Source organism: Oncorhynchus nerka, linkage group LG25 (assembly GCF_034236695.1).
Source record: "Oncorhynchus nerka isolate Pitt River linkage group LG25, Oner_Uvic_2.0, whole genome shotgun sequence".
Lineage (NCBI taxonomy): Eukaryota > Metazoa > Chordata > Actinopteri > Salmoniformes > Salmonidae > Oncorhynchus > Oncorhynchus nerka.
Window position 1 is genome coordinate 5,628,869 of NC_088420.1, and position 26,477 is coordinate 5,655,345.

At 43.3% G+C, this 26,477-nt stretch overlaps 1 protein-coding gene across 1 annotated transcript in view; it reads right to left on the reverse strand.

The window, feature by feature from the left end:
- Positions 1-1,956: 1,956 nt before the first annotated feature.
- The window catches only part of LOC115122123 (kinesin-like protein KIF1A), a 223,856-nt gene continuing 199,335 nt past the window's right edge, over positions 1,957-26,477 (reverse strand). The window contains 11 exon segments of the mRNA XM_065009497.1: positions 1,957-3,679; positions 4,483-4,601; positions 8,350-8,542; positions 10,323-10,481; positions 12,733-12,857; positions 13,058-13,129; positions 13,319-13,504; positions 18,275-18,420; positions 18,648-18,709; positions 18,847-18,980; positions 20,125-20,239. Coding sequence (XP_064865569.1) covers positions 3,637-3,679; positions 4,483-4,601; positions 8,350-8,542; positions 10,323-10,481; positions 12,733-12,857; positions 13,058-13,129; positions 13,319-13,504; positions 18,275-18,420; positions 18,648-18,709; positions 18,847-18,980; positions 20,125-20,239 — 1,354 coding nt within the window. The 3' untranslated portion in view covers positions 1,957-3,636.

Consider the following 26,477-nt stretch of genomic DNA (forward strand, 5'->3'; position numbering starts at 1 on the left):
TGTATCAGTGTTGTTATTGGAGGAAGCTGGCCCTGTATCAGTGTTGTTATTGGGGGAAGCTGGCCCTGTATCAGTGTTGTTATTGGAGGAAGCTGGCCCTGTATCAGTGTTGTTATTGGGGGAAGCTGGCCCTGTATCAGTGTTGTTATTGGGAAGCTGGCCCTGTATCAGTGTTGTTATTGGGGGAAGCTGGCCCTGTATCAGTGTTGTTATTGGGGGAAGCTGGCCCTGTATCAGTGTTGTTATTGGGGGAAGCTGGCCCTGTATCAGTGTTGTTATTGGGAAGCTGGCCCTGTATCAGTGTTGTTATTGGAGGAAGCTGGTCCTGTATCAGTGTTGTTATTGGAGGAAGCTGGCCGTGTATCAGTGTTGTTATTGGAGGAAGCTGGCCCTGTATCAGTGTTGTTATTGGAGGAAGCTAGCCCTGTATCAGTGTTGTTATTGGGGGAAGCTGGCCCTGTATCAGTGTTGTTATTGGAGGAAGCTGGCCCTGTATCAGTGTTGTTATTGGGGGAAGCTGGCCCTGTATCAGTGTTGTTATTGGGGGAAGCTGGCCCTGTATCAGTGTTGTTATTGGGAAGCTGGCCCTGTATCAGTGTTGTTATTGGAGGAAGCTGGTCCTGTATCAGTGTTGTTATTGGAGGAAGCTGGCCGTGTATCAGTGTTGTTATTGGAGGAAGCTGGCCCTGTATCAGTGTTGTTATTGGAGGAAGCTAGCCCTGTATCAGTGTTGTTATTGGGGGAAGCTGGCCCTGTATCAGTGTTGTTATTGGAGGAAGCTGGCCCTGTATCAGTGTTGTTATTGGGGGAACCTGGCCCTGTATCAGTGTTGTTATAGGGGGAAACAGGCCCTCTATCAATGTTGTTATTTGGGGTGTAGCACTATTCACTATCCAGAGGAAGGAGGGGTGGGTGGGGGGGTCATAGGTCATGTTATCATACAGTTAGAGGAACTGATAATAAAAGGTGCTGTGTGCAGAAGTTGCACTATAACTACTTTAGAAATATAAAGGTCTTTGTAAATAAATAAATACATGCATAAATAAATAAATTATAATGTTGTTAAATATATAAATATAACCTCAACTTTAATAAAATTTAAAAATCTGACTCGGATATCAATTAAGGTTTAATTTGGAGGAATTTCATAAATGATGTATGTCAGAGCGTGTGTAGATCGTCTACTGAGAGTAGATACAGAGATGTAGCTGAACCATCATGTGTTTCCTTCTGCTAGAAAACCAGTGTGAACGTTTGATCGACGCCAACCCTTCCTTCGTCGCCAGGCTGTGGATGCATCCCAACTGGCACACGACAGTCTGCATAGTTCACTGCATTTTGACCAGAGCAACTATGAAAGAGAACATGGGCCCAAATAAAAAAATAATGCACTATATAGGTAATAGATTGCATTTTTAAAAACATTTTTGAACCTTTATTTAACTTGGGACGCAGCCTGTGTGTGTTAACGTATCAAGACATATCAGGGGGAATACGGAGATTAGATGGCGTCCTTCAGGAGCTATTCATGAAGAGCTATTCTGTCCTTTCCAACAGAACTGAGCTATGGAAAGAGACAAGGGACAGAACAGGTACTACAGCCAACCACTCTCAACTGTCGTTTTTCACTCCTAAGGGACAGAACAGGTACTACAGCCAACCACTCTCAACTGTGGTTTTTCACTCCTAAGGGACAGAACAGGTACTACAGCCAACCACTCTCACCTGTCGTTTTTCACTCCTAAGGGACAGAACAGGTACTACAGCCAACCACTCTCAACTGTCGTTTTTCACTCCTAAGGGACAGAACAGGTACTACAGCCAACCACTCTCAACTGTCGTTTTTCACTCCTAAGGGACAGAACAGGTACTACAGCCAACCACTCTCAACTGTCGTTTTTCACTCTAAGGGACAGAACAGGTACTACAGCCAACCACTCTCAACTGTCGTTTTCACTCCTAAGGGACAGAACAGGTACTACAGCCAACCACTCTCAACTGTCGTTTTTCACTCCTAAGGGACAGAACAGGTACTACAGCCAACCACTCTCAACTGTCGTTTTTCACTCCTAAGGGACAGAACAGGTACTACAGCCAACCACTCTCAACTGTCGTTTTTCACTCCTAAGGGACAGAACAGGTACTACAGCAAACCACTCTCCACTGTCGTTTTTCACTCCTAAGGGACAGAACAGGTACTACAGCCAACCACTCTCACCTGTCGTTTTTCACTCCTAAGGGACAGAACAGGTACTACAGCCAACTTTCATTTTTTTCACTCCTATTTTTTTTGTTTTTTTTTGTTGTTGCAGAACTGAGGAAACCCTAATTTGGTGAAAATGTGTTTACTTTGAATACTAACCTGCTTGTTTCAACATTGTATCGAGTAACAATAAGACCAATACTTCCTTCTCTGTTTTGTTCTGTAATGTAAACCCGAGGTGCAATAATGTAGTAATTGTTTGCATTTTTTAATTTTTTTATTGAACCTTTTATTTAAGTAGTAATGTGAACAGAAGCCCACTGTCAGGGCAACTTTAAAATGGAGCGATTTACTGTCAACGCTGCGGACATTCTCTTTTTTTATTTTTTATTTTCCTGAAGGAATAAATGTGTTATTTAATAAGCTCAATGTGTTGCTGACAACTACCATACAGTACATCATAATGCAAGTCTATCAAATAAGGAACTGGTAACTACCCCTCTCCGGGTCTCTCTTCCTCCGTTCCCTCGGCTCGGAACATTCTGCTAAAGTAAGGAGGTTTGGGTTCAGTCCCAAATGATACCTTATTCCCTACTTAAGCGCACTACTTTAGACCAGAGCCTGTACCCTATTCCCTATGTAAGTGCACTACTTTTGACCAGAGCCCTATAGGCCCTTCTTACAGTAGCTATGACCAGCCCTATAGGCCCTTCTTACAGTAGCTGTGACCAGCCCTATAGGCCCTTCTTACAGTAGCTATGACCAGCTCTATAGGCCCTTCTTAAAGTAGCTGTGACCAGCCCTATAGGCCCTTCTTACAGTAGATATGACCAGCCCTTATAGGCCCTTCTTACAGTAGCTATGACCAGCCCTATAGGCCCTTCTTACAGTAGATATGACCAGCCCTATAGGCCCTTCTTAAAGTAGATATGACCAGCCCTATAAGCCCTTCTTACAGTAGCTATGACCAGCCCTATAAGCCCTTCTTACAGTAGCTATGACCAGCCCTATAGGCCCTTCTTACAGTAGATATGACCAGCCCTATAGGCCCTTCTTACAGTAGCTATGACCAGCCCTATAGGCCCTGGTCAAAAGCAATGCACTATATAGGGAATAGGGTGGTATTTGGGCCTCAGACTTGGAGAGGGGTTAAGCCAGACAATAAGGCCAACACAGACAGACAGCGGTACAGGCCTGACAGACACACAACGATGACGGAGGCCTCAGGGCCTTAGATACGCTGGTGGTCAGCTTGGGATAAACTGGGCGTGTGCAGGAGGAGGAGGAGGAGCAATTGGTTACTAGTGTAGGAGGAGGAAGAGGAGGAGGAGGGTTAAGGGGTCAGCACAGGAGGGAAAGGAGTATTACGTCTGGAGTCGATATACAGGCTAGTCTTTTGGTGTTCTATTGTCTTGTCTGTGAGACGTGTTGATTCACATCCTCATCTGTCCAGCTCTTCTTCTGGATAGTTTGGATCTGACAGAAACAAGAGGGAGAGAATATATATATATGTATTCATTAAAACAATGACTCAAAAAGGCTTACATTGTACATGTCAGTTATTTTAGCAGACTCTCTGATCCAGAGCCACTACAGTAGTGAGTCATTTAGCAGACTCTCTTATCCAGAGAGTCTTACAGTAGTGAGTCATTTAACAGACTCTATTATCCAGAGAGACTTACAGTAGTGAGTCATTTAGCAGACTCTCTGATCCAGAGAGACTTACAGTAGTGAGTCATTTAGCTGACTCTCTGATCCAGAGACTTACAGTAGTGAGTCATTTAGCAGACTCTCTGATCCAGAGAGTCTTACAGTAGTGAGTCATTTAGCAGACTCTCTGATCCAGAGAGTCTTACAGTAGTGAGTCATTTAGCAGACTCTCTGATCCAGAGACTTACAGTAGTGAGTCATTTAGCAGACTCTCTTATCCAGAGAGACTTACAGTAGAGAGTCATTTAGCAGACTCTCTGATCCAGAGAGACTTACAGTAGTGAGTCATTTAGCAGACTCTCTGATCCAGAGAGACTTACAGTAGTGAGTCATTTAGCAGACTCTCTTATCCAGAGAGACTTACAGTAGAGAGTCATTTAGCAGACGTTCTTATCCAGGGCAACTTCCAATCAGTGCATTCCACTAGCGTAGGTAAAACAACCACATACGATCATGATCATTGTAAAGTAAAAACCTAAGGCCTTCTTCAAACCAGCCGGTACGTGGAAAACCATTGCTATTAAGACTAGAGGTGCCATCAACAGATCTAAGTGTGTCAGCCATGTTACCTGATGGATCCAGCCAGGAGAGGGTTAAATGCATAGAGCCAGTCGTGCATCTCCTTGTCGTTGCTGGCTTGGAGCAGTATCCCGCGGTGCTCAGTACAGACAGCAAACGCGTTTGGTGTCTGGGGAGAAACACACAGAGAAAGTACAGTGGTGTTAAAACCAGCCAGCTTCTGAAAGGAAAGCTTCTCTTTGTGTTTTTACCACGGGGAGGAAAAACGTCTGTCTTTTCAAATACTGTAGATATACTTTACACAGAGTGTACAAAACATTAGGTACACCTTCCTAATATTGAGTTGCACCCCCCCCCTTTTGTTCTCGGAAAAGCCTCAATTCAATCAGGGCGTGGACTCTACAAGGTATGTTGTCAGGTAAAGTTATCTAAAGGTATGTTGGCAGGTAAAGTTATCTAAAGGTATGTTGTCAGGTAAAGTTATCTAAAGGTATGTTGGCAGGTAAAGATGTCAGGTAAAGTTATCTAAAGGTATGTTGGCAGGTAAAGTTATCTAAAGGTATGTTGTCAGGTAAAGTTATCTAAAGGTATGTTGGCAGGTAAAGATGTCAGGTAAAGTTATCTAAATGCATGTTGTCAGGTAAAGTTATCTAAAGGTATGTTGTCAGGTAAAGTTATCTAAAGGTATGTTGTCAGGTAAAGTTATCTAAAGGTATGTTGTCAGGTAAAGTTATGTAAAGGTATGTTGTCAGGTAAAGTTATCTAAAGGTTTGGTGGCAGGTAAATTTATGTAAAGGTATGTTGGCAGGTAAAGGTATGTAAAGGTATGGTGGCAGGTAAAGTTATCTAAAGGTTTGGTGGCAGGTAAATTTATGTAAAGGTATGGTGGCAGGTAAAGGTATGTTGCCAGGTAAAGGTATGTTGGCAGGTAAAGGTATGTAAAGGTATGTTGGCAGGTAAAGGTATGTAAAGGTATGTTGGCAGGTAAAGGTATGTAAAGGTATGTTGGCAGGTAAAGGTATGTAAAGGTATGTTGGCAGGTAAAGGTATGTTGGCAGGTAAAGGTATGTATAAAGGTATGTTAGCAGGTAAAGGTATGTAAAGGTATGTTGGCAGGTAAAGGTATGTAAAGGTATGTTGGCAGGTAAAGGTATGTAAAGGTATGTTGGCAGGTAAAGGTATGTAAAGGTATGTTGGCAGGTAAAGGTATGTTGGCAGGTAAAGGTATGTAAAGGTATGTTGACAGGTAAAGGTATGTAAAGGTATGTTGGCAGGTAAAGGTATGTAAAGGTATGTTGGCAGGTAAAGGTATGTAAAGGTATGTTGGCAGGTAAAGGTATATAAAGGTATGTTGGCAGGTAAAGGTATGTAAATGTATGTTGGCAGGTAAAGGTATGTAAAGGTATGTTGGCAGGTAAAGGTATGTTGGCAGGTAAAGGTATGTAAAGGTATGTTGGCAGGTAAAGGTATGTTGGCAGGTAAAGGTATATAAAGGTATGTTGGCAGGTAAAGGTATGTAAAGGTATGTTGGCAGGTAAAGGTATGTAAAGGTATGTTGGCAGGTAAAGGTATATAAAGGTATGTTGGCAGGTAAAGGTAAAGGTATGTTGTAAAGGTATGTTAAAGGCAGGTAAAGGTATGTAAAGGTATGTTGGCAGGTAAAGGTATGTAAAGGTATGTTGGTAAAGGTAAAGGTATGTTGGCAGGTAAAGGTATGTTAAAGGTATATAAAGGTTGGCAGGTAAAGGTATGTAAAGGTATGTTGGCAGGTAAAGGTAGCAGGTAAAGGTATGTAAAGGTATGTTGGCAGGTAAAGGTATGTAAAGGTATGTTGGCAGGTAAAGGTATGTTGGCAGGTAAAGGTATATAAAGGTATGTTGGCAGGTAAAGGTATGTAAAGGTATGTTGGCAGGTAAAGGTATGTAAAGGTGTGTTGGCAGGTAAAGGTATATAAAGGTATGTTGGCAGGTAAAGGTATGTAAAGGTATGTTGGCAGGTAAAGGTATGTAAAGGTATGTTGGCAGGTAAAGGTATGTTGGCAGGTAAAGGTATGTAAAGGTATGTTGGCAGGTAAAGGTATGTAAAGGTATGTTGGCAGGTAAAGGTATGTAAAGGTATGTTGGCAGGTAAAGGTATGTAAAGGTATGTTGGCAGGTAAAGGTATGTAAAGGTATGTTGGCAGGTAAAGGTATGTAAAGGTATGTTGGCAGGTAAAGGTATGTAAAGGTATGTTGGCAGGTAAAGGTATGTAAAGGTATGGTGGCAGGTAAAGGTATGTTGGCAGGTAAAGGTATGTAAAGGTATGTTGGCAGGTAAAGGTATGTAAAGGTATGTTGGCAGGTAAAGGTATGTTGGCAGGTAAAGGTATGTAAAGGTATGTTGGCAGGTAAAGGTATGTAAAGGTATGTTGCAGGTAAAGGTATGTAAAGGTAGGTAGGTGTAAAGGTATGTTGGCAGGTAAAGGTATGTAAAGGTATGTTGGCAGGTAAAGGTATATAAAGGTATGTTGGCAGGTAAAGGTATGTAAAGGTATGTTGGCAGGTAAAGGTATGTAAAGGTATGTTGGCAGGTAAAGGTATGTAAAGGTATGTTGGCAGATAAAGGTTTGTAAAGGTATGTTGGCAGGTAAAGGTATGTAAAGGTATGGTGGCAGGTAAAGGTATGTAAAGGTATGTTGGCAGGTAAATGTGGCAGGTAAAGGTATGGTGGCAGGTAAAGGTATGTAAAGGTATGTTGTCAGGTAATGGTGGCAGGTAAAGGTATGTTGGCAGGTAAAGGTATGTAAAGGTATGTTGGCAGGTAAAGGTATGTAAAGGTGTGTCGGCAGGTTATGGTGTCAGGTAATGGTGTCAGGTAAAGGTGTATAAAGGTGTGTCGGCAGGTAATGGTGTCAGGTAAAGGTGTATAAAGGTGTGTCGGCAGGTAATGGTGTCAGGTAATGGTGTCAGGTAATGGTGGCAGGTAAAGATATGTAAAGGTGTGTCGGCAGGTAATGGTGTCGGGTAAAGGTGTATAAAGGTGTGTCGGCAGGTAATGGTGTCAGGTAATGGTGTCAGGTAAAGGTATGTTGACAGGTAAAGGTTTCAGGTAAAGGTATGTTGGCAGGTAATGGTGTCAGGTAAAGGTATGTTGGCAGGTAAAGGTGTCAGGTAAAGGTATGTTGGCAGGTAATGGTGTCAGGTAAAGGTATGTTGGCAGGTAAAGGTGTCAGGTAAAGGTATGTTGGCAGGTCATGGTGTCAGGTAAAGGTATGTTGGCAGGTAAAGGTGTCAGGTAAAGGTATGTTGGCAGGTAATGGTGTCAGGTAAAGGTATGTTGGCAGGTAAAGGTGTCAGGTAAAGGTATGTTGGCAGGTCATGGTGTCAGGTAAAGGTATGTTGGCAGGTAAAGGTGTCAGGTAAAGGTATGTTGGCAGGTAATGGTGTCAGGTAAAGGTATGTTGGCAGGTAAAGGTGTCAGGTAAAGGTATGTAAAGGTATGTTGGCATGTAAAGGTATGTAAAGGTGTGTCGGCAGGTAAAGGTGGCAGGTAATGGTGTCAGGTAAAGGTGTATAAAGGTGTGTCGGCAGGTAATGGTGTCAGGTAATGGTGTCAGGTAAAGGTGTATAAATGTGTGTCGGCAGGTAATGGTGTCAGGTAAAGGTGTATAAAGGTGTGTCGGCAGGTAATGGTGTCAGGTAATGGTGTCAGGTGAAGTTGTATAAAGGTGTGTCGGCAGGTAATGGTGTCAGATAAAGGTGTATAAAGGTGTGTCGGCAGGTAATGGTGTCAGGTAATGGTGTCAGGTATTTGGTGTCAGGTAATGGTGTCAGGTAAAGGTGTCAGGTAATGGTGGCAGGTAAAGGTGTCAGGTAAAGGTGTGTAAATGTGTGTCGGCAGGTAATGGTGTCAGGTAAAGGTGTGTAAACGTGATGTACCTTAAGCATGGCCTGCTGGTCCTCGCTGTACTCGACATGGGCAGAGGAGAGGTTGAGGATGGCTCTCTCCACGCTGTCTCTCTCTGTATTGTAGATATAGACGTATGGACGTCTCACCACTACATAGCGCTTCACCCAGCCGTTGCTATGAGGCTCCAGGAAATGCAGGTAGCCCTTCTTTGACACGATGGGGCTGATGGAAAAACCAAGTACATTACATGTGTAACTACACTTGACGAGATCCAATCTAGAAGGCACAAGACTCACGTTGAAATTAGAGTAGCCAAGCTTAACCTAGAGTATTAATGCCGACCAGAAACCCCGTTTGTTCTGCCAGAAGAGTCAAGATCAAGACTCAAATGCTAACGAAGACTGGTGTTGAAGAAATTAAAAATTCCCCAAAAATTATTTTCAGTGTGAGCAGTTCTTATTTTTTCTAGTTGATATTCCTTTCCAAAGTGGCTCAGTGACTCGTGTTTGCATCTCAATGTGAAAAAAACTGTTTGCATGTTCTTCACAAAGAGGGCAACAGATGCTACTGAGCCAGATGTCTATGTGTCAGGGGAGAAGCTCCAGGTGGTATCCGATTTTAAGTACCTTGACATCATACTTGATTCCAACCTCTCTTTTAAAAAGCATGTGAAAAAGGTCATTCAAATAACTAAATTCAATCTAGCTAATTTCCGATTTATACGAAATTGTTAGACTACAGAGGTAGCAAAACTGTACATCAAATCTATGATACTCCCCCACTTAACATACTGCTTGACTAGTTGGGCCCAAGCTTGCTGTACAACATTAAAACCTATTCAGTCTGTCTACAAACAGGCTCTCAAAGTGCTTGATAGGAAGCCCAATAGCCATCATCATTGTCACATCCTTAGAAAGCATGAGCTCTTGAGTTGGGAAAATCTTGTGCAATACACCGACGCATGTCTTGTATTAAAGATCCTTAATGGCCTGGCTACCCCTCCACTCAATATTTTTGTTAAACAGAAAACCCAGACATATGGCAGCAGATCCACAAGGTCTGCCATGAGAGGTGACTGTATAGTTCCCCTAAGGAAAAGCACCTTTAGTAAATCTGCATTCTCTGTGAGAGCTTCCCTTGTCTAGAATACACTGCCATCAGACACACATAACTGCACCACATATCACACTTTCACAAAATGCTTGAAGACCTGGCTAAAGGTCCATCAGATTTGTGAACATGGTCCCTAGCTGTGTGTTGCCGCTTTCCATGTTGTCTGTTGTCTGTAGCTTGTGAGGTGTGGAAACACTTGGTTGCTTTTATGAATTTTGTCTTGCTGCTTTTTGTTCTATGTTGCTCTGTCTGTATGCTATGTCTTGCTTGTCCTATGTTGCTATGTCTTGCTTGTCCTATGGTGCTATTGTCTATATTGTAATTGTTTTTAATAACCTGCCCAGGGACTGCGGTTGAAAATTAGCCAGCTGGCTAAAACCGTCACTTTTACTGAAACGTTGATTAATGTGCACTGTCCCTGTAAAAATAAAATAAACTAAACTAAAACTAAACGCTGTATCCATTAAGGACTATTGAGTTGAGAACACCCGTTATTAACTCAGCCGGGTAATGTACATGATTGTCAATGTATTTGATTTGGTCAGTTCGACCACTTTTAGTGATAAACCTCTGGAGCCATAAACCACTGACTCATTCAGTCAATCTATCAATCAATCAATCGATCTCTGGAGCCATAAAACACTGACTCATTCAGTCAGTCAGTCAATCACTCGGCAGGTAGTCTAGTGGTTAGAGCGTTGGACTTGTAACCGAAAGGTTGCAAGTTTGAATCCCAGAGCCGACAAGGTACGAATCTGTTGTTCTGCCCCTGAACAAGGCAGTTAACCCACTGTTCCTAGGCCGTCATTGAAAATAAGAATTTGTTCTTAATTAACTGACTTGACTAGTTAAAAAAAGGTACAAAAAATCAATCTTTTGAGCCACTCACCTGACCCGGATCTCCTGGATGTCTGGTACGAAGCGGCGTTCCCTGGGCTTAACCTCCGGGGCTGCGACCCCACTGGGGCCAGGGGACATCTTGACATCTCTGTCCCGTTGTGAGCAGTCAGGGTTGGGACTGGCGCAGCGGGAACGAGGCGTGGGTGTTCTGGGGGGAGGCAGACAGAGAAAGGAGATGAGATGAGTAAGATGGAGCACATGCAGGAACGGCTAAGATGGGGCGCAAACCAGGGGGGTACATGTGGTTTGGGGTTGGGAGCATTTAACGCTACCCCAAACCCCGGTTCAGTCTGTCTTCGGACCATAGTTCAGTGTTGCTGAAGCAGCCATGTCCAGACCTCGGGACTATAAAAGGTTCTATCTGCAACAAACAAGATGATTCTCAAGATAATTGGCTTTACATTTCTGAACCCTGGTTGGTTTGAACGGTACCAGTAATTCTTATCTTGTATTTAACTTAACAACTTGAATTGGGGTATTTAGCAGTGGTGTAAAGTACTTAAATAAAAATAATTTAAAGTACTACTTAAGTACTATTTTTTGGGGGGGAGGTCTGTATTTTACTTTACTATTTATATTTTTTTGACAACTTTTACTTCACTACATTCCTAAAGAAAAGTATGTACTTTTTACACCATACATTTTCCCTGACACCCAAAAGTACTCATTACAGGATGCTTATCAGGACAGAAAAACTGTCTAATTTGTGTACACATCAACAGAGAACATCCCTGGTCATCCCTACTGCCTACAGATCTGGAGGACTCACTAAACAGAGAACATCCCTGGTCCTCCCTACTGTCTCTGATCTGGAGGCCTCACTAAACAGAGAACATCCCTGGTCATCCCTACTGCCTCTGATCTGGAGGACTCACTAAAGAGAGAACATCCCTGGTCATCCCTACTTCCTCTGATCTGGAGGACTCACTAAAGAGAGAACATCCCTGGTCATCCCTACTGCCTCTGATCTGGAGGACTCACTAAACAGAGAACATCCCTGGTCATCCCTACTGCCTCTGATCTGGAGGACTCACTAAACAGAGAACATCCCTGGTCATCCCTACTGCCTCTGATCTGTAGGACTCACTAAACAGAGAACATCCCTGGTCATCCCTACTGCCTCTGACCTGGAGGACTCACTAAACAGAGAACATCCCTGGTCATCCCTACTGCCTCTGATCTGGAGGACTCACTAAACAGAGAACATCCCTGGTCATCGCTACTGCCTCTGATCTGGAGGACTCTGATCTGGAGGACTCTGATCTGGAGGACTCTGATCTGGAGGACTCACTAAACAGAGAACATCCCTGGTCATCCCTACTTCCTCTGATCTGGAGGACTCACTAAACAGAGAACATCCCTGGTCATCCCTACTGCCTCTGATCTGGAGGACTCACTAAACAGAGAACATCCCTGGTCATCCCCACTGCCTCTGATCTGGAGGACTCACTAAACAGAGAACATCCCTGGTCATCCCTACTGCCTCTGATCTGGAAGACTCACTAAACAGAGAACATCCCTGGTCATACCTACTGCCTCTGATCTGGAGGACTCACTAAACAGAGAACATGCCTGGTCATACCTACTGCCTCTGATCTGGAGGACTCACTAAACCAAGAACATCCCTGGTCATCCCTACTGCCTCTGATCTGGAGGACTCACTAAACAGAGAACATCCCTGGTCATCCCCACTGCCTCTGATCTGGAGGACTCACTAAACAGAGAACATCCCTGGTCATCCCTACTGCCTCTGATCTGGAGGACTCACTAAACAGAGAACATCCCTGGTCATCCCTACTGCCTCTGATCTGGAGGACTCACTAAACAGAGAACATCCCTGGTCATCCCCACTGCCTCTGATCTGGAGGACTCACTAAACAGAGAACATCCCTGGTCATCCCTACTTCCTCTGATCTGGAGGACTCACTAAACAGAGAACATCCCTGGTCATCCCTACTGCCTCTGATCTGGAGGACTCTGATCTGGAGGACTCTGATCTGGAGGGCTCACTAAACACACACGCTTCGTTTGTCAATGATGTTTGAGTGTTGGAGTAAGAAAAATGTGCTGTCTGGTTTGAAATCATTTATACTTTTATTTTTTTCTACTTCAGTATATTTCAGCAATTACATACTTTTAATACTTTCTTTTGATACTTAAAACCAAATACTTTTAGACTTAGATACTTTTACTCAAGTAGTATTTTACTGGGTGACTCTCACCTTTAACTGAGTCACATTCTATTAAGGTATCTTTACCTTGACTCAAGTACTTGGGTACTCCACCACTGGTATTCAGAGTATACATAAGTAAAGAACATTGAACAAAACAAGGCTAATAACTCCATTTTGTTCGCGTTATGTCAAGAGTGTGTCTCTTACGAGAGTGTTACTACTGACCTGAGCCCTTCGGACTTGGGGTAGCATCCCTCCACCAGTGAGGGGCATGTCGAGGAGGGGGTGAGGGTGTTGAGGGCCGTGGCAGAGGTCGACTCCCTCAGCAGAGTCACTGACATCTCAGACAGCTGGAAACACACACACACACACACACACATACACACACACACACGCACACACGCAAAAACAGCATGTCTACAAAAAGCTTACTGAGAACAATGAAAACATGTCATTTATCTACTCATAGTTTCCTCAAATCGAAGTAACTTCAAACAGGATACAGACATGGAAACCCATCATAGTAAAGTGACACAGGAAGGAAGTCTACCTTGCTTTCACTGGCGCTGACACACACGTGGCTGTACTCTCTGTTGAAGGAGTGGGAGAGCAGCCGAAGACACTGGTGGACGAGAGATAGAGAGTGCTTTACATTTCAGAGCAACAAAAAATGTTTACTCAGAGATGTTATTAACTGGTCACACGTACAATATTTTTAAAAAAGGGACACACGAGCAAGAATGGGCATATTCGAGTAACAATAGTAACTAACTTCTAACAAGTTTTTTTTTTAAAGAAGACAGACACTGACCTTAATGGCTAGCTCCCTCTGCCTCTCATTAGGGGCATCAACGATGGGACTGAGGCCGAGACCCTCAGAGGGTTGAGGGGACTCACTCTGCTCCTCACCTACACAGGACAACAACCCCTCCTGACCCAGCAGCAGGGTGGACTCTAGCTTCTCCCTCAAGAGCAGGCGGTGTCTCGTCTTCTCCACCTGTAGAGAACCAACCGGACAAAACATCACGAGTAATAAAACTGAGGGGATATGAACCCTGGGTCTCCCACAGGAGAAACATCTTGACCATTAGACCAAGAGGGAAATACAACAGATGGACAAGAGCAACATGGATGCTGTTCATTGACTACAGGTTCAACAACATAGTACCCCGCAAGCTCATCACTAGTCTCAGGGCCCTGGGACTCTGTCCCGGGACCCCCTGTATATAGCCCCCACATTGACTCTATACCGTAATACCCTGTATATAGCCCCCACATTGACTCTGTACCATAATACCCTGTATATAGCCTCCACATTTACTCTGTACCGTAATACCCTGTATATAGCCTCCGCATTGACTCTGTACCGTAACACCCTGTATATAACCTCCACATTGACTCTATACCGTAATACCCTGTATATAGCCTCCACATTGACTCTGTACCGTAATACCCTGTATATAGCCTCCACATTGACTCTGTACCGTAACACCCTGTATATAGCCTCCACATTGACTCTGTACCGTAACACCCTGTATATAGCCTCCACATTGACTCTGTACCGTAACACCCTGTATATAGCCTCCACATTGACTCTGTACCGTAATACCCTGTATATAGCCTCCACATTGACTCTGTACCGTAATACCCTGTATATAGCCTCCACATTGACTCTGTACCGTAACACCCTGTATATAGCCTCCACATTGACTCTGTACCGTAACACCCTGTATATAGCCTCCACATTGACTCTGTACCGTAACACCCTGTATATAGCCTCCACATTGACTCTGTACCGTAATACCCTGTATATAGCCTCCACATTGACTCTGTACCGTAATACCCTGTATATAGCCTCCACATTGACTCTGTACCGGTACCCCTGTATATAGCCTCCACATTGACTCTATACCGTAATACCCTGTATATAGCCTCCACATTGACTCTGTACTGGTACCCCTGTATATAGCCTCCACATTGACTCTGTACCGTAATACCCTGTATATAGCCTCCACATTGACTCTGTACCGGTACCCCTGTATATAGCCTCCACATTGACTCTGTACCGGTACCCCCTGTATATAGCCTCCACATTGACTCTGTACCGGTACCCCCTGTATATAGCCTCCACATTGACTCTGTACCGTAATACCCTGTATATAGCCTCCACATTGACTCTGTACCGTAATACCCTGTATATAGCCTCCACATTGACTCTGTACCGTAACACCCTGTATATAGCCTCCACATTGACTCTGTACCGTAATACCCTGTATATAGCCTCCACATTGACTCTGTACCGTAACACCCTGTATATAGCCTCCACATTGACTCTGTACCGTAATACCCTGTATATAGCCTCCACATTGACTCTGTACCGTAACACCCTGTATATAGCCTCCACATTGACTCTGTACCGTAATACCCTGTATATAGCCTCCACATTGACTCTGTACCGTAATACCCTGTATATAGCCCCCACATTGACTCTGTACCATAATACCCTGTATATAGCCTCCACATTTACTCTGTACCGTAATACCCTGTATATAGCCTCCGCATTGACTCTGTACCGTAACACCCTGTATATAACCTCCACATTGACTCTATACCGTAATACCCTGTATATAGCCTCCACATTGACTCTGTACCGGTACCCCCTGTATATAGCCTCCACATTGACTCTGTTCCGTAACACCCTGTATATAGCCTCCACATTGACTCTGTTCCGTAACACCCTGTATATAGCCTCCACATTGACTCTGTACCGGTACCCCCTGTATATAGCCTCCACATTGACTCTGTACCGGTACCCCCTGTATATAGCCTCCACATTGACTCTGTACCGTAATACCCTGTATATAGCCTCCACATTGACTCTGTACCGTAATACCCTGTATATAGCCTCCACATTGACTCTGTACCGTAACACCCTGTATATAGCCTCCACATTGACTCTGTATCGTAATACACTGTATATAGCCTCCACATTGACTCTGTTCCGTAACACCCTGTATATAGCCTCCACATTGACTCTGTACCGGTACCCCCTGTATATAGCCTCCACATTGACTCTGTACCGGTACCCCCTGTATATAGCCTCCACATTGACTCTGTACCGTAATACCCTGTATATAGCCTCCACATTGACTCTGTACCGTAACACCCTGTATATAGCCTCCACATTGACTCTGTACCGGTACCCCCTGTATATAGCCTCCACATTGACTCTATACCGTAATACCCTGTATATAGCCTCCACATTGACTCTGTACCGGTACCCCCTGTATATAGCCTCCACATTGACTCTGTTCCGTAACACCCTGTATATAGCCTCCACATTGACTCTGTTCCGTAACACCCTGTATATAGCCTCCACATTGACTCTGTACCGGTACCCCCTGTATATAGCCTCCACATTGACTCTGTACCGGTACCCCCTGTATATAGCCTCCACATTGACTCTGTACCGTAATACCCTGTATATAGCCTCCACATTGACTCTGTACCGTAATACCCTGTATATAGCCTCCACATTGACTCTGTACCGTAACACCCTGTATATAGCCTCCACATTGACTCTGTACCGTAATACACTGTATATAGCCTCCACATTGACTCTGTACCGTAATACACTGTATATAGCCTCCACATTGACTCTGTACCGTAACACCCTGTATATAGCCTCCACATTGACTCTGTACCGTAACACCCTGTATATAGCCTCCACATTGACTCTGTACCGTAATACCCTGTATATAGCCTCCACATTGACTCTGTACCGTAATACCCTGTATATAGCCTCCACATTGACTCTGTACCGTAACACCCTGTATATAGCCTCCACATTGACTCTGTACCGTAACACCCTGTATATAGCCTCCACATTGACTCTGTACCGTAACACCCTGTATATAGCCTCCACATTGACTCTGTACCGTAATACCCTGTATATAGCCTCCACATTGACTCTGTACCGTAATACCCTGTATATAGCCTCCACATTGACTCTGTACCGGTACCCCCTGTATATAGCCTCCACATTGACTCTATACCGTAATACCCTGTATATAGCCTCCACATTGACTCTGTACTGGTACCCCCTGTATATAGCCTCCACATTGACTCTGTACCGTAATACCCTGTATATAGCCTCCACATTGACTCTGTACCGGTACCCCCTGTATATAGCCTCCACATTGACTCTGTACCGGTACCCCTGTATATAGCCTCCACATTGACTCTGTACCGGTACCCCCTGTATATAGCCTCCACATTGACTCTGTACCGTAATACCCTGTATATAGCCTCCACATTGACTCTGTACCGTAATACCCTGTATATAGCCTCCACATTGACTCTGTACCGTAATACCCTGTATATAGCCTCCACATTGACTCTGTACCGTAATACCCTGTATATAGCCTCCACATTGACTCTGTACCGTAACACCCTGTATATAGCCTCCACATTGACTCTGTACCGTAACACCCTGTATATAGCCTCCACATTGACTCTGTACCGTAACACCCTGTATATAGCCTCCACATTGACTCTGTACCGTAATACCCTGTATATAGCCTCCACATTGACTCTGTAACGTAATACCCTGTATATAGCCTCCACATTGACTCTGTACCGGTACCCCCTGTATATAGCCTCCACATTGACTCTATACCGTAATACCCTGTATATAGCCTCCACATTGACTCTGTACTGGTACCCCCTGTATATAGCCTCCACATTGACTCTGTACCGTAATACCCTGTATATAGCCTCCACATTGACTCTGTACCGTAACACCCTGTATATAGCCTCCACATTGACTCTGTACCGTAACACCCTGTATATAGCCTCCACATTGACTCTGTACCGTAATACCCTGTATATAGCCTCCACATTGACTCTGTACCGGTACCCCCTGTATATAGCCTCCACATTGACTCTATACCGTAATACCCTGTATATAGCCTCCACATTGACTCTGTACTGGTACCCCCTGTATATAGCCTCCACATTGACTCTGTACCGTAATACCCTGTATATAGCCTCCACATTGACTCTGTACCGGTACCCCTGTATATAGCCTCCACATTGACTCTGTGTACCCCCTGTATATAGCCTCCACATTGACTCTGTACCGGTACCCCCTGTATATAGCCTCCACATTGACTCTGTACCGTAATACCCTGTATATAGCCTCCACATTGACTCTGTACCGTAATACCCTGTATATAGCCTCCACATTGACTCTGTACCGTAACACCCTGTATATAGCCTCCACATTGACTCTGTACTGTAATACCCTGTATATAGCCTCCACGTTGACTCTGTACCGTAATACCCTGTATATAGCCTCCACATTGACTCTGTACCGTAATACACTGTAAATATCCTCGTCAATTTCTGGTGTTACTTTTTTATGATTTTTTTATTTAATTTTTTATTTATTAAACATTTTATTAACTCTATTTCTTGATCTGCATTGTTGGTTAAAGGGCTTGTAGTAAGTAAGCATTTCACGCATGTGCCAAATAGCATTTGATACAATTTTTCTGTATTTAATTTTCAATACATTTGCAAAAATGTCCTAAAAACATGTTTTCACTTTGTCATTATGGTTTATTACGTGTAGATGGGTGAGAAAACAATTTATTTAATCAATTTTGAATTTAGGCTGTAACACAACAAAAATGTGGAATAAACCCAGGAGTATGAATATTCTGTGAAGGCTCTGTGTAGGGGTGTAGGTTGTAGTACCACGTACCTCCTGCAGGAGGCTGAGTTTCTCCAGCTCCCACTGGTGGTCCAGGATGAGGCTGTCACTGCGAGGCCTCCACCCAGCCAGGTTCTCCTCCCCGCGGACATACGCCACCGAGGTGTCCAGCACCCGTCGACGTCTCCTCTGCATTCCTGGGGGTCGGGAAAGGTCAAGGAAGGATACAGCTTAATTGAGGGGATCTGTTTGAGCAAGTCAAGGCAGAATCAGTCATCTTGATCACGAAATGAGTAGCTTTTCCGGATGCTAGGGGATTTGTGGATCAGTCATTCTTTTCAGTCTGACTGCAATGTTGTCTATCTCAAATACGCACAAATACACACATAGACAGTGAGGGGAGGCAATGGAAAAAGTGTCTCACCTGGGCTCCCATGATCGGCCAGGTGACATAGGCTGACCTCGTACACACCTGTCACCCGGTTACTGCAGAGAGAGTGAGAAAGACCGATAACAGACACAGCTAAGGGGGTTGTTTCCATTGATTTCACCGTCATCTTTCAGGAATGCAACAGAAGCAAAGAATGTTTCTGTTAATAATAATAATGAGATGTTCAACTCACCCCTCCACTGCCCTCAGGCTTCCTGTGCCAAACAGGTTTCGGATGGAGCGGGAGGCCGGGAGTTTAGCGTCTCGAGAGTAGAACACCATGCAGAAATCTTTGGTTATGACTGTTGGCTGGGTGCAGTTCTCCATCTAAAGAAACGGAACCGTTTTTAAAGCTCATCTCTCTGCTTCTTACGTCATAACATCAGATACAGTCAGTAAGTCCAGATACAGTAAGTCCAGATACAGTCAGTAAGTCCAGATACAGTCAGTAAGTCCAGATACAGCCAGTTAAGTCCAGATACAGTCAGTTAAGTCCAGATACAGTCAGTTAGGTCCAGATACAGTCAGTAAGTCCAGATACAGTCAGTAAGTCCAGATACAGTCAGTTAAGTCCAGATACAGTCAATTAAGTCCAGATACAGTCAGTTAAGTCCAGATACAGTCAATTAAGTCCAGATACAGTCAGTTAAGTCCAGATACAGTCAGTTAAGTCCAGATACAGTCAGTAAGTCCAGATACAGTCAGTTAAGTGCAGATACAGTCAGTTAAGTCCAGATACAGTCAGTTAAGTCCAGATACTGTCAGTTAAGTCCAGATACTGTCAGTAAGTCCAGATACAGTCAGTTAAGTGCAGATACAGTCAGTTAAGTCCAGATACAGTCAGTTAAGTCCAGATACAGTCAGTTAAGTGCAGATACAGTCAGTTAAGTCCAGATACAGCCAGTAAGTCCAGATACAGTCAGTTAAGTGCAGATACAGTCAGTTAAGTCCAGATACAGTCAGTTAAGTCCAGATGCAGTCAGTTAAGTCCAGATACAGTCAGTTAAGTCCAGATGCAGTCAGTTAAGTCCAGATACTGTCAGTTAAGTCCAGAGAGCAGTCTGACAGCGTTGAGCCTTAACTCCTGCTCACAGTTTAAACAGTCTGACAGTTTGATCATATGGAGAAAAAAAAGCTGTTGTGTTTCCATTGTTCTAAAATCTGAAATGGAACTGACAAAATCAATCAATATGAGAAGACTCAAAATCAGTCAATAAGAAGTGAAGATTTTCTCAGCAGGTCTTTGTGGATTCAGTGTTACCTATAGATAGTCAGGAAGGATCACGTAGAAGTACAGTATAACTGTAGAACTATATGTGTTTGTGCCTCTGTGGCTCAGTTGGTAGAGGGTGGTACTTGCAATGTCATGGGTTCGATTCCCACTTGTGCAACCCATATGAAAGCCGATTTGGATTAAAAGCGCCTGATAAATGGAATATATTGTATTATTAACTGTATATTAATGTTTTACCTCTAGGTAGGCCGACAAGGTCATGTAGATCTTTTCTCCGTAAGGAGTGACCCGGTTCAGGAGGAGGGAGTTATGCATGGCGCTGTCCCAGGCAGCCTCGAAGCGATAGAATGTCCTGATGGAGGGAGGAGACGAGTTAACCATGAAGAGAGAGATCCGTGTCTGAACGCTGACACATTGTGGTCTCTGGTCTGTCTGTCTCTGATAAACACTACTTCCAAACAGAAAACCTACTCTATTGTTTTTCTGAAAAGTCGTGTTGGTACATGTTACAAATATCTGAAAACGGTTTACTTTATTGAGCTAATAGAGGATATATTGTAACAATTTAGAGGTTTTCTTAGGAACAGCTACAGGTTATTGCTACTGTATGTCTGATGCAATAGCATTGTGCTAGTTAGCATTAGTGGTAATAGCATCGTGTTAGTTAGCATTAGTGTTCGCATGCTAGTTAGCATTAGTGGTACTAGCATTGTGTTAGTTAACATTAGTGGTAATAGCATCGTGTTAGTTAGCATTAGTGGTACTAGCATTATGTTAGTTAGCATTAGAGGTAATGGCATCTTGTTAGTTAACATTAGTGGTAATAGCATTGTGTTTGTTAGCATTAGTGGTAATAGCATTGTGTCAGTTAACATTAGTGGCAATAGCATCGTGTTAGTTAGCATTAGCGGTAATTGTGTTAGTTAACATTAGTGGTAATAGCATCGTGTCAGTTAACATTAGTGGCAATAGCATCGTGTTAGTTAGCATTAGCGGTAATTGTGTTAGTTTGCATTAGTGGTAATGGCATCGTTTTAGTTAACATTAGCAGTAACAGCATTGTGTTAGGCAGCGTAGCCTAGTGGTTAGAGCATTGGACTAGTAACCGGAAGGTTGCAAGTTCAAACCCCCGAGCTGACAAGGTACAAATCTGTCGTTCTGCCCCTGAACAGGCAGCTAACCCACTGTTCCTAGGCCATAATTGAAAATAAGAATTTGTTCTTGACTGACTTGCCTAGTTAAATAAAGATAAAATAGCATTGTGTTAGTTAGAATTATTGTTAATTAGCATTAGTGGTAATAGCATCATGTTATTTTAGCATTAGTGGTAATAGCATCGTGTTAGTTAACATTAGTGGTAATAGCATCGTGTTAGTTAGCATTAGTGGTAATAGCATTGTGTTGGTTAGCATTAGTGGTGATAGCATTGTGATAGTTAGCATTATGGTAATAGCATCATGTTAGTTAGCATTAGTGGTAATAGCATTGTGTTAGATAGCATTAGTGGTGATAGCATTGTGTTAGTTAACGTTATGGTAATAGCATTGTGTTAGCCAATATTAGTGATAATAGCATTTTCTCTGTCAGGAATATGTAACCTACAGTTCATGTGTGTCTAAATGCTACTGAGAGAAGGTATTGTTTGATTGCAAGATTAAAATAACAACATAGTTTATTTTTATTTTTTTAAACACACATCCAACAAAGACATTTGGGGATAAAGACAGTAAATAGCATGCAACAGAACCCTTCAGACGTGGGTCATCTCACAATACCATGAGGAACGATGACTTGATCAGCACAGAACGAAATAAAGAAAGGGTGATGAGAGACCAACAGATGAGAGGAGGGGAGGAGAGGAGAGGAGGAAATGATAGGAGGACAAAACAGGACAGGGATGAGGAGAAATACCTATGGTCTATTCCCAAGGAGATGCTTTGAGAAGGGAGGAAAGAGAACCGGGAAAACAATGAAAGGTGAGAGTCAGGAAGAGAGTCTGGTGTGGTTGTGAGCATTGTTGTGATCGAGAGTGACAGGACAGGTATGTTTGCCCCTAGCCTGGAACCAGAGCTGTTTGTGCCGTCTTGTCAACTGGGACCAGACTATATTTCCCTTCCATTACTTACAATATGTTGCTCTCTTGACCACAATCATGATCAGTGTGTGAACTCAATCAGTGAACACATCTGATTTCAACACCAGAACACTTTACATCGTGTCTGTTCTAGAACAACTTAATAACAATGGACCGATATTCCCACAGGGAACGCAATATTACTTCTGTGTTCTATAGAATTCTGTGAATGTGTTCTTTGGAATTCTGTGAATGTGTTCTATGGAATTCTGTGGATGTGTACTATGGAATTCTGTGGATGTGTTCTATGAAATTCTGTGGATGTGTTCTATGGAATTCTGTGAATGTGTTCTATGGAATTCTGTGAACTTGTTCTATGGAATTCTGTGGATGTGTTCTTTGGAATTCTGTGAACTTGTTCTATGAAATTCTGTGGATGTGTTCTATGGAATTCTGTGGATGTGTTCTATGGAATTCTGTGGATATGTTCTATGGAATTATGTGGATGTGTTCTATGGAATTCTGTGGATGTGTTCTATGGAATTCTGTGGATGTGTTCTATGAAATTCTGTGGATGTGTTCTATGGAATTCTGTGAATGTGTTCTATGGAATTCTGTGGAAAGAACCCACAGGATCATGATATCTTCACTCAGTTTAGTTGTCATCCACCTCATCTCAACCCCATAGAGAAACATAAACATTACAGTGCTCTATCTAATTATGTGATCTAGCCCTCCAGTTGTAATCTGTAGGGGTGGTAAATTACATCTCCCAGTTCTCATCCAATGGTGAGAGGTTCAATATAATATACTCCCTATGTTGTATTTCATTTCGTAGATAATATGCAGATCCATGTCCTCATGCTATTTACCCCGTAGAGGCACATACTGAATCATAAAACACGGGACGAGAAATACACAGATAGTGTTCTACTGAATTCTGTGATCTACCCCTCTAGTTTTCATCTGTTGGAAGTATCTTCTAGTTCTCATTGAACGGTGAAGCTATTAGTATAGTCAGCAAGCACAGATCCCGCATCCTCATGAGATATTTACTACCGTTCAAAAGTTTTTGGGTCACTTATTAAAAATGACCTTGTCCTTGTCCTTATTTTTGAAAACAGCAGATGTTTTATGGAATATCTACGTAGGCGTACAGAGGCCCATTATCAGCAACCATCACTCCTGTGTTCCAATGGCACGTTGTGTTAGCTAATCCAAGTTTATCATTTTAAAAGGATAATTGATCATTAGAAAATCCTTTTGCAATTATGTTAGCACATCTGAAAACTGAACAGCGCAAACTTGCTTATTTACCCATTATTTTGTGTTACAGACTGAATTCAATATGGATTAACTAAATACATAAAAGCTAGCAACAATGACAAGAAACTGTCCTGATTCTGGATGGCCAGACAGCTAGCAACAATGACAAGAAACTGTCCTGATTCTGGATGGCCAGACAGCTAGCAACAATGACAAGAAACTGTCCTGATTCTGAATGGCCAGACAGCTAGCAACAATGACAAGAAACTGTCCTGATTCTGGATGGCCAGACAGCTAGCAACAATGACAAGAAACTGCCCTGATTCTGGATGGCCAGAAAGCTAGCAACAATGACAAGAAACTGTCCTGATTCTGGATGGCCAGACAGCTAGCAACAATGACAAGAAACTGTCCTGATTCTGGATGGCCAGACAGCTAGCAACAATGACAAGAAACTGTCCTGATTCTGGATGGCCAGACAGCTAGCAACAATGACAAGAAACTGTCCTGATTGTGGATGGCCAGACAGCTAGCAACAATGACAAGAAACTGTCCTGATTGTGGATGGCCAGACAGCTAGCAACAATGACAAGAAACTGTCCTGATTCTGGATGGCCAGACAGCTAGCAACAATGACAAGAAACTGTCCTGATTGTGGATGGCCAGACAGCTAGCAACAATGACAAGAAACTGTCCTGATTCTGGATGGCCAGACAGCTAGCAACAATGACAAGAAACTGTCCTGATTCTGGATGGCCAGACAGCTAGCAACAATGACAAGAAACTGTCCTGATTCTGAATGGCCAGACAGCTAGCAACAATGACAAGAAACTGTCCTGATTCTGGATGGCCAGACAGATAGCAACAATGACAAGAAACTGTCCTGATTGTGGATGGCCAGACAGCTAGCAACAATGACAAGAAACTGTCCTGATTCTGGATGGCCAGACAGCTAGCAACAATGACAAGAAACTGTCCTGATTCTGGATGGCCAGACAGCTAGCACAATGACAAGAAACTGTCCTGATTCTGGATGGCCAGACAGCTAGCAACAATGACAAGAAACTGTCCTGATTCTGGATGGCCAGACAGCTAGCAACAATGACAAGAAACTGTCCTGATTCTGGATGGCCAGACAGCTAGCAACAATGACAAGAAACTGTCCTGATTGTGGATGGCCAGACAGCTAGCAACAATGACAAGAAACTGTCCTGATTCTGAATGGCCAGACAGCTACCACAATGACAAGAAACTGTCCTGATTCTGGATGGCCAGACAGCTAGCACAATGACAAGAAACTGTCCTGATTCTGGATGGCCAGACAGCTAGCAACAATGACAAGAAACTGTCCTGATTGTGGATGGCCAGACAGCTAGCAACAATGACAAGAAACTGTCCTGATTCTGAATGGCCAGACAGCTACCACAATGACAAGAAACTGCCCTGAATCTGAATGGCCAGACAGCTAGCAACAATGACAATAAACAGTCCTGATTCTGAATGGCCAGACAGCTAGCAACAATGACAATAAACTGTCCTGATTCTGAATGGCCAGACAGCTAGCAACAATGACAAGAAACTGCCCTGATTCTGGATGGCCAGACAGCTAGCAACAATTACAATAAACTGCCCTCATTCTGGATGGCCAGACAGCTAGCAACAATGACAAGAAACTGCCATGATTCTGGATGGCCAGACAGCTAGTAACAATGACAAGAGACTGCCATGATTCTGGATGGCCAGACTGCTAGCACAATGACAAGAAACTGCCCTGATTCTGAATGGCCAGACAGCTAGCGAAATGACAATACACTTCACTAATAGCTAGCAACAATGACAAGAAACTGTCCTGATTCTGGATGGCCAGACAGCTAGCAACAATGACAATAAACTGCCCTGATTCTGGATGGCCAGACAGCTAGCAACAATGACAAGAAACCTCCCTGATAGCTAGAAACAATGACAATAAATTGTCCTGATTCTGAATGGCCAGACAGCTAGCAATAATGACAATAAACTTTCCTGATTGTGGATGGCCAGACAGCTAGCAACAATGACAAGAAACTGCCCTGATTCTGGATGGCCAGATAGCTAGCAACAATGACAACAAACTGCCCTGATAGCTATCAACAATGACAAGAAACTGCCCTGATTCTGGATGGCCAGACAGCTAGCAACAATGACAAGAAACTGCCCTGATAGCTAGCAACAATGACAAGAATCTGCCCTGATTCTGAATGGCCAGACAGCTAGCAACAATGACAATAAACTGCCCTGATTCTGGATGGCCAGACAGCTAGCAACAATGACAATAAACTGCCCTGATAGCTAGCAACAATGACAAGAAGCTGCCCTGATAGCTAGAAACAATGACAATAAATTGTCCTGATTCTGAATGGCTAGACAGCTAGCAATAATGACAATAAACTTTCCTGATTCTGAATGGCCAGATAGCTAGCAACAATGACAAGAAGCTGTCTTGATTCTGGATGGCCAGACAGCTAGCAACAATAACAAGAAACTGCCCTGATTCTGGATGGCCAGATATCTAGCAACAATGACAATAAACTGCCCTGATAGCTATCAACAATGACAAGAATCTGCCCTGATTCTGAATGGCCAGACAGCTAGCAACAATGACAATAAACTGCCCTGATTCTGGATGGCCAGACATCTAGCAACAATGAAAAGAAACTGCCCTGACAGCTAGCAACAATGACAAGAAACTGTCCTGACAGCTAGCAACAATGACAATAAACTGTCCTGACAGCTAGCAACAATGACAAGAAACTGCCCTGACAGCTAGCAACAATGACAAGAAACTGCCCTGACAGCTAGCAACAATGACAATAAACTGCCCTGACAGCTAGCAACAATGACAATAAACTGCCCTGACAGCTAGCAACAATGACAATAAACTGCCCTGACAGCTAGCAACAATGACAATAAACTGGCCTGACAGCTAGCAACAATGACAATAAACTGGCCTGACAGCTAGCAACAATGACAATAAACTGCCCTGACAGCTAGCAACAATGACAATAAACTGGCCTGACAGCTAGCAACAATGACAAGAAACTGGCCTGACAGCTAGCAACAATGACAATAAACTGCCCTGACAGCTAGCAACAATGATAATAAACTGCCCTGACAGCTAGCAACAATGACAATAAACTGCCCTGACAGCTAGCAACAATGACAAGAAACTGGCATGTCATTGAATCATAACTTTCTTGTTTTAGTTTCATCT